Source organism: Gymnoscopelus microlampas (genome assembly GCF_963454915.1).
Source record: "Gymnoscopelus microlampas genome assembly, chromosome: 3".
In the NCBI taxonomy this organism is placed as follows: Eukaryota; Metazoa; Chordata; class Actinopteri; order Myctophiformes; family Myctophidae; genus Gymnoscopelus; species Gymnoscopelus microlampas.
The window spans coordinates 8,233,727-8,241,951 of NC_139940.1; the positions used below are offsets into that span (position 1 = coordinate 8,233,727).

Here is an 8,225-nt window from a genome sequence, read left to right on the forward strand (position 1 = left end):
CTGATAATTGGCAGATAGGACAGATAGGACATTTATATAGACAGGAGGGATATGACATAGGACACTTATACAGACAGGAGGGATAGGACACTCACACAGACAGAACGGAAGAGGACACTTACCCAGACAGGTTGGATAGGACACTTACATATACAAGAGGGATAGCGACCTATAAATACATGTGTCACTGTGATAAGCCAGATTCCAATACCGAAAATCCGGCCACTAGCTCACTCCCAGACCTTCGAACCGGAAGTAGTCAAGTAGTCGCGGTCCAATTGTTCCTATCTGTCTTATTGGACAGATAGGACAGATAGGACACTTATATAGACAGGAGGGATATGACACTTACATAGACAGGACGGATAGGACAGGAGGGATAGGAGTGAGCTAGTGGCCGGATTTTCGGTATTGGAATCTGGCTTATCACAGTGACACATGTATTTATAGGTCCGCCACTGTCAGAGTGAGGTAAGACGGGAACCATGAAATGGCTGCATGGCTGATAATTGGCAGATAGGACAGATAGGACATTTATATAGACAGGAGGGATATGACATAGGACACTTATACAGACAGGAGGGATAGGACACTCACACAGACAGAACGGAAGAGGACACTTACCCAGACAGGTTGGATAGGACACTTACATATACAAGAGGGATAGCGACCTATAAATACATGTGTCACTGTGATAAGCCAGATTCCAATACCGAAAATCCGGCCACTAGCTCACTCCCAGACCTTCGAACCGGAAGTAGTCAAGTAGTCGCGGTCCAATTGTTCCTATCTGTCTTATTGGACAGATAGGACAGATAGGACACTTATATAGACAGGAGGGATATGACACTTACATAGACAGGACGGATAGGACAGGAGGGATAGGACACTTACACAGAATGAACGGAAGAGGACACTTACCCAGACAGGATGGATAGGACACTTACATATACAAGAGGGATAGCGACCTTCGCGACCTTCGAACCAACACAAGTCTTCTGGCGGAGAGTTGTGCTCCGAGGAGCACTTTTTCTAGTTTATTTATCTTCTTGGAGCACTGTGTGAGAGACGGACATGTCCACGGACGCCATTGTCTTGTTGGTGGAAGCTGGGTAGATGATGCACGGTCACATGCCCTATACATACATATACAGTATGTGACCGTCCATCATCCATCCAGCTTTCACCAACATCTCTTTGTCTGTGTCCCTTTTATGCACTTATATGGTGTTCCGTGTGAGGCATACCCAAATATGGAGTCCAGGCCAGTCTATGACATGATGACATCAGGGTACTCCATAGATGGGGATAATATCATTTCATTTGTATTTTTTTAACCTTTATTTTACCCAGGGGAGGTTGACTGAACACCAATGCTATTTTTCAGCAACGCCCTGCCTCACATTCAGACATAACACCTGGCAACTGCCCAGTGCAACCACAGTTGTCCCGTAGTTCAAACACATTTATCAAGTTCCACAGATGCTATGTTGCACCCACACACAGTAAGCTGCTGCGCGATGGATGCCATGGAGAACATGAAATGTGTCAGGAAGAGTAAAGAGGAGAAGAAACTCCTCCGAAAACAAATTAAAGCAAGTCACACCTTACTGAAACACGAGGGCATCCGTACGGTATCTCAACCCACCAAGAGTTTGGTTGTAGCTAATGGTGGTCTTGGGAACGATGTTAGTCGGGAGCAGCTGTTGGCGGCGCTACAAGACATCGGGGAGGTGGAGGCCCTTACTATGCCCCCTCACAAACCCTATGCCTTCGTCACATACAGTTCAGAGGAGAGTGCTCGGAAAGCCCACGCTGTCCTCAACGGACAACAGCGGCAGTCTGGAGAGAATACTGTCACATTGTACCTCAGCTTTGTCCATTCAGCACCCAGTGAAGTGGCGGTGTGTGTGTGTCCGCCAGAGGGACTTGTTTTGGTCGAGGACTTCGTGTCTCGTGAGGAAGAGGCTTCGCTGTTGTCAGCTGTCGACTGGAAGTCCACTGATGATGAAGATGACGTGACTCAAAAGGTTCTCAAGCACAGAAGAGTCGAGCACTTTGGTTATGGATTTCGCTATGACAACAACAATGTTGACAAGGAAAAACCATTATCTGCTGGTATTCCTTTGGAGTGTGTTTCTATTTTGGAGCGCTGTGTGAGAGACGGACATGTCGACGCCATGCCAGACCAGCTGACTGTCAACCAGTACCAGCCAGGACAGGGTATTCCTCCACACGTGGACTCTCACTCTGCCTTTGAGGACAACGTCATGTCACTCAGTCTAGGGGCCAAGGCAGTGATGGAGTTCCGTCACCCGGACGGCCGCGTGGTTGCCGTGGCGATGCCGGAGCGAAGCCTCCTGGTGATGAAGGGAGAAAGCAGATACCTCTGGACCCACGGAATGACTCCCAGGAGGTTTGACAGGGTGCCGGCCTGTGACCCCCAATTCAAGCCTGCCACGTCCTCTGACCGCAGTACACATGGCAACTGGACACTGGGCAAGAGAGGCATATGGACTTCATTCACCTTTCGAAAGATCAGACACGCACCGTGTCAATGTGCCTTCCCCTCCACCTGCGACAGTCAGAGGGCCGCTCCGCCCCTGCCCCTCCCGCTTCCCCTTTGCCATGGCGATGCGGTGCTCCTGGAGGAGCGCTACGTGCACCGCGTCTACGCCGCCATCGCCGCCCACTTCAGCAGCACTCGTCACTCGCCCTGGCCACGCGTCTGCCACTTCCTGCTCTCGCTCGCTCCTGGCGCCATGCTGGCTGATGTGGGCTGCGGGAATGGGAAGTACTTGGGCGTCAACCCGGAAGTGGTTGCGGTTGGCTATGACCGTAGCAGTGCGTTGGTCCAGATCTGTGCAGAGAGAGGCCACCGGGCTTTTGTCTCTGATGCGCTCAGTGTTCCCCTGAGAGCAGCCTCCTGTGACGCCTGTATATCTATAGCTGTTATACACCACTTCTCCACACAGGAGCGGCGTTTAGCTGCAGTGAGGGAGCTGGTCAGACTCCTCAGACCTGGAGGTCAGGCCCTCATCTACGTGTGGGCCCTCGAACAGGAACACAACAAGCAGAGGTCCAAGTACCTCAAAGAGCATGCTGGGAACCGTAGCCCCACAGAACATACTTCTCATCATGTCGGTCTAGTCCCCAAAGGGAAGCTGGGCGTGCACACGAATCGCACGTCCTTCAACTCCCAGGATCTCCTTGTTCCCTGGCACCTGAAAGATGGGGGGAATGGACGAGTGGGACAGAATGGAGAACAGGGTAAAATAAAAGCAGGGCCCACAAGGACTTCTCATAACTCTTCTACTGAAGGCCAGCAGGGTTCTGTTTTGGACTCAGAACCCAGTACAGGGGAATGCAGTCCAGACTCAAACTCAACTCACAGCTCAGGTCCAAGAGGTGTAGGGTCCAGCCCAGCTCTTCCAGTGTTCCACCGCTATTACCATGTGTTCCAGCAGGGGGAGTTGGAGGAACTGTGTGGAGGAGTGGCTGGGGTTCAAATACAAACAAGCTACCATGACCAGGGCAACTGGTGTGTCATACTGGAGAAAGACTGAACGAGGAATGCTAATTAAAAAACGTTAATATCAAAACTCTTAAACGATTAATTATTTGCTAATTATGCACTATTTAGAAAGGACAAAGGTTTGCTGTTATACCCATACAAAAAAAACTTACAACAAATTGTGTTTTCCATAAAAATAATATTGTTTATTTTTACATTGATTGGTTGATTGAATACTTCATTAGACAGACATATAAACAGTATGAGGTGCGGTCAGACGTTGCACGATAGTATAAACAAGATCATGGACCTCTTCATTCTTATCTCTGGAACCTCAATCTACACTAAAATCTAACTCTGTGGGTTTCTAGGTGGAACCAAGTGAACCCATAGGGGTCCATTTGGTTCCATACTGTCAATCAATCAACCTGGGGGTCCGTGGAGCCCGTAATTGATAACCAGTGCTTTAAAGAAATGGAATCAATTCTATTTTGTCACATGTTGTTAAATAGGTGCACAATATGACTGGGATGATATCTAAGATCATTTCTCTCAACTTTAGAGGTAGGCTAACTGTAAGTGAAAAGGTGTTCTAATGATTGCAATCAGACTATCACACTCTGTAGGGTTGATTGAATGTAGTGCATTTTTACTTGGCTTTGGCAGCTTTCTCAATATATACAGAACAATTTAATCAATATTCATTTGATTTCAATGTACAAGTAGAGCAAAGAACAAATGGGTACTGTAAAAAGAACCAAGTAATTGATGGTTAGGTCCAGCTGCTATTTTTCGCTGTCGCTGCAAGCTCCGCAACCTCTGTGTTTAATGACCCACTCCATCGCCTCATGACCCTTGCTGGCTTCATTAGACATGTAATTTGCTATGAGTCCCTCCAGGTATGAGCTTAAAACGGGCCCTTTAACAGTGATCAGAGCCCCATGGTTCAAAACTGTCTTTTCGGGGTCCTTAGGATGTGGCTTAAAGGTCAGTTTCTCATCCACAGATGCCATGCTGGTGAAGTTGATATTTGTGGTTTTCAGCTCACAGGTCTTCTCACCGAGGTCTACCACCGAATGTTCCTTGACATAAAGGCATGCTCTTTCTAAACCAATGATAGATGAGGCTATGGAGGGCAGCCCCCAATCTGAGCACTGCAAACTGGTGCTGTGTAACCGTCCCTCCGTGTCCACCATTCTTCCTAAAACATCCACTGCAAACACATTGGGTTTCAGGGGGTTGGGGTACTTCTGCATCACTGCCTTGGCCACCGTCTCCCAAGGGTGGTTGAATGTGTGTTCCGATGACCAGAATGTCATTCTGAGGTTTATCGGAGATGATTCAGCCTTCAAGCAATGAACTTGCTGGAGTTTGCATAATATAGTGGACATCTCTGTCTGTGTATATATGTCCGTGCGTGTCTCTCCACTGTTTATGCCCAAATATGGAGATGACTGACCTCATAGTACAGATGTCATAGATGACTGACGTCATAGACTGGCCTCCAAGTACTCTCATAACAAACACTAGTGCAGTCTGTTCACAGCGTGGCTGTACCGATTAAGTACCGAGTCATCCAGTAGAGGGTCTGTAACTACATCTGTCTGTCTGTGAGTCAGCAAACCCTGCAAAACGCTTGGCCGATCAGCAGCACTAAACCTCTTACCCTGCCAGTAGACCAAATCAGTAACTCCCCAGAGTCGACACAAGTGTGTCTGCCTGCCTGTTGTAGCAAGACTTTGGCATTTCATCCTTCAAACATGCTGCCAAGGCTCGTTTTCATTTCAGCCAATGCCTTGAAAGGCAGTGGTCACTTTGGAGCTGGCCTGGTCCAGGCATCACGTTCCCTCCACACAACGTCCCAGAGTCTGGCCCCTGTACCCCCTCTTCCAGAGAGGGGAGGAAAAGTCCGCCATGGAATCATCCCCGACGAGCTGTTCCATTTTTTATACCAAAAGACCGGAGTCACAGGGCCTTACATGCTGGGTACCGGTCTCCTCGTCTACATGCTTTCCAAGGAGATCTACGTCATCAACCATGAGACCTTTGCGGCTGCTGCCATAGGTGCTGTGATTATCTATGGAGTGAAGAAATTTGGCCCCAGCGTTGCAGCTTTTGCTGACAAACTGAATGAGGAGAAAGTAGCCAAGGCTCAGGAAGTGAAGGACTTGGCCATGGCCACCCTGGCTCAGGCCATTGAGGATGAGAAGAAGGAGCAGTGGAGAATAGACGGAAGGTCAATGCTCTTTGATGCTAAGAGGAACAACGTGGCCATGCTGCTGGAGACCAACCGCAGAGAGAGGCAACACATGGTGAACAATGAGGTGAAGAAGCGCCTGGACTACCAGATCGCCCTGCAGAACCTTCACCACCAGATGGAGCAGGAGCACATGGTTAAATGGGTGGAGAAGAACGTTATTGGCAGTATCACCCCCCAGCAGGAGAAGGAGAGCATTGCCAAGTGCATCACAGACCTGAGGGCACTGGCTATGGCGACTCAGGCCAAGGCTACAGCCTAAAACAGTGGTTCCCAAGAATCCTATTCTGGATCGTGCAGGGCTCAAAAGCCTTCACAGCACCCGTCTGAAGACTTCACATGGCAGCCAAACGGCTTTGGAGCTGGCCTGTATTCTTGCTTGGATCGATGGAACCAACATAGTACAGTTCCTATTTATCAGTATCACAATGGAAACCCATTTTCAAGGATTTAAAGGAAAAACATGTTATATTAATGTCAATAAAATCTTAAAGGGGTTTGCCAATTATTTGGGGCCCCAGCCCACAGGATGGGAATTGCTGGCCTAAACTTTCAAGTATTCAGAAAAGACCTTCCAGAACCCCAAGTCATTGTACTGCGATGAGACGCCCAGTTTCTTCTTTACAGAACATATGATTTCCTCATAAAGGTGGTCTCTGTCAATAAATTAATTGTACATGATCTCACAATAAAGAGCCAATAAAGCTCCTTAAATTGAATTGAGAGAGAGATGAGGGAGAGGGAGCGAGGGAGAGGGAGAGGGAGAGAGAGCGAGAGCGAGAGAGAGAGAGAGAGAAATTATCTCACGTCAGTATTCCAAGGCAACAGATGATATGTTTCTGCACCGCTTGTTTTTATTCTTTTATGAATTCTGTCTTTCACAAGGGGAAACATAATTTAGTTTATTTTCTAACAGTGCTTGCAGATGGAAAACAAATGACAAATAAAGCAATCTTGAATAAAAATAATCTTGGAGGAGTGACCTTTCAGAAAGGTTGTGCACGTGCATGTAGCGCCATTGGCTTTTCCTGATAACTATCATTTCCGGTGACATGCTAGTTGAACAATTGACCAAATGACACAAGGCCAAAGATTTCAGCTGACAGGGATGTAGTTGAGCCGTTTGAGCTCGCACATGCATGTCAGTACAGTATGTCAGTGGTGCTACTAAAGACCTTTTAAAAAGACAAGAATGCTGTGATGATCCTACTCAGGATGACATTAAAATGTAACTCCATCGAAAAGAAGGACAGACTTCTAGTATCCATATTTGCATGCATATTTGACATATTATCATAGACTCAGTTAACATTTTGGCCATCTTAACATCCACGTAAACATTCTGTTCATAAGCAGTTAGAACTCACACAAACTACTTGTCTTGCTCAAACACACAGAACAGGAGAACTTTGTTTACAGTTAGAGTGGATCTGGTCAGTTTTCCTGCAGAAGTACCAGTGATTTTGTCGTATTTTAATGGTTACAACATTGTCTCACAACCAGAGACAAGAAAATAAAAAAAAATGTTTGACTCTATAAGTATAAGATTCAAGCATATCTTGACTCTATTTTAGGGCATAAAAAATAAGAATGTTCAGATTACATCTATATTTCTCTTTTGTACTAAATACTTCCTGCATTCCAGGCTATGAAGACTTACTTTGTGGGTCCTAGAATCTCCAAGAGAGAACTTTCAACTATCAGGCTCCTCTCCTGTGGAACCATCTTCGAGGTTTTGTCCTGGAGGCAGACACCCTAAGTTTATGAGCAGGCTAGGCTTAAAAAGAAGGAAAATAGCAGATCTACAAGCTCACAACGCATCACAGTGAGCTTGTAGAGCTATTATATATTCATATATATACTGCTCAAAAAAATAAAGGGAACACTTTGATCCCTTAATTCTTTTGAGTTTTTTCGTTAGCAGTATGTACACAGTTCATGAAAAAACTCAAAAGAATTAAGGGATCAAAGTGTTCCCTTTATTTTTTTGAGCAGTGTATATTATATTCTATTTACATTACATGAAACATCTTACATTTTCCTGGAAAGTGTCTACATTTAAATACAGCATGCTTTGATATTAAACAGAAAATGTACTTTTGAATACTTTCATTTGTAGTTGAGTAATGTTTCACCAAGAGTATCTATAATTTGACTCAAGTACTGGGGTTGAGTACTTTGGTCCACCACTGCTACTGCTGTAGAGCCTAGTTTTGAAGCATATAGTGATGTCCAGGACCCTTCACTGACCTGCTACAACAATATTATGTGCGCAGCAGGACCCTAAGGTCAACTGTCCTGGTCATTCCTCGTACCAGGTTGGGCGGCTATAGTTGAATGGTTAGAGAGCCGGTCTGGGAAGCCCAAGGTTCGAAGTGTCCCTGAGCAAGACAATTAACACCTAACTGCACTCCAAAGTTCCCCGCGGGATGAAGAGAGGTCAAAAACAAGTTG

General features: G+C 46.3%; 2 protein-coding genes and 1 pseudogene across 3 annotated transcripts; 2 read left to right on the plus strand and 1 right to left on the minus strand.

Annotated features, from left to right (window-relative positions):
* Window positions 1-1,520: 1,520 nt before the first annotated feature.
* LOC311042323 (tRNA (carboxymethyluridine(34)-5-O)-methyltransferase alkbh8-like) lies at window positions 1,521-3,566 on the plus strand (the record flags this gene model as incomplete). The annotated part of the gene is made up of 1 exon (XM_084052996.1): window positions 1,521-3,566. The coding sequence occupies one exon, from the start codon at window positions 1,521-1,523 to the stop codon at window positions 3,564-3,566; it is 2,046 nt and encodes a 681-aa protein (XP_083909122.1).
* A 720-nt stretch (window positions 3,567-4,286) lies between these two features.
* Window positions 4,287-4,833, minus strand: LOC311041698 (PRELI domain containing protein 3B-like; annotated as a pseudogene). Its single transcript has one exon. The product of its transcript is annotated as a PRELI domain containing protein 3B-like (transcript).
* Window positions 4,834-5,259: 426 nt separating this feature from the next.
* LOC311041411 (ATP synthase F(0) complex subunit B1, mitochondrial-like) lies at window positions 5,260-6,033 on the plus strand (the record flags this gene model as incomplete). The annotated part of the gene is made up of 1 exon (XM_084051772.1): window positions 5,260-6,033. Exon 1 carries the CDS (start codon window positions 5,275-5,277, stop codon window positions 6,031-6,033), a length of 759 nt encoding a protein of 252 aa, XP_083907898.1. The 5' UTR covers window positions 5,260-5,274.
* Between the last annotated feature and the right edge of the window lie 2,192 nt (window positions 6,034-8,225).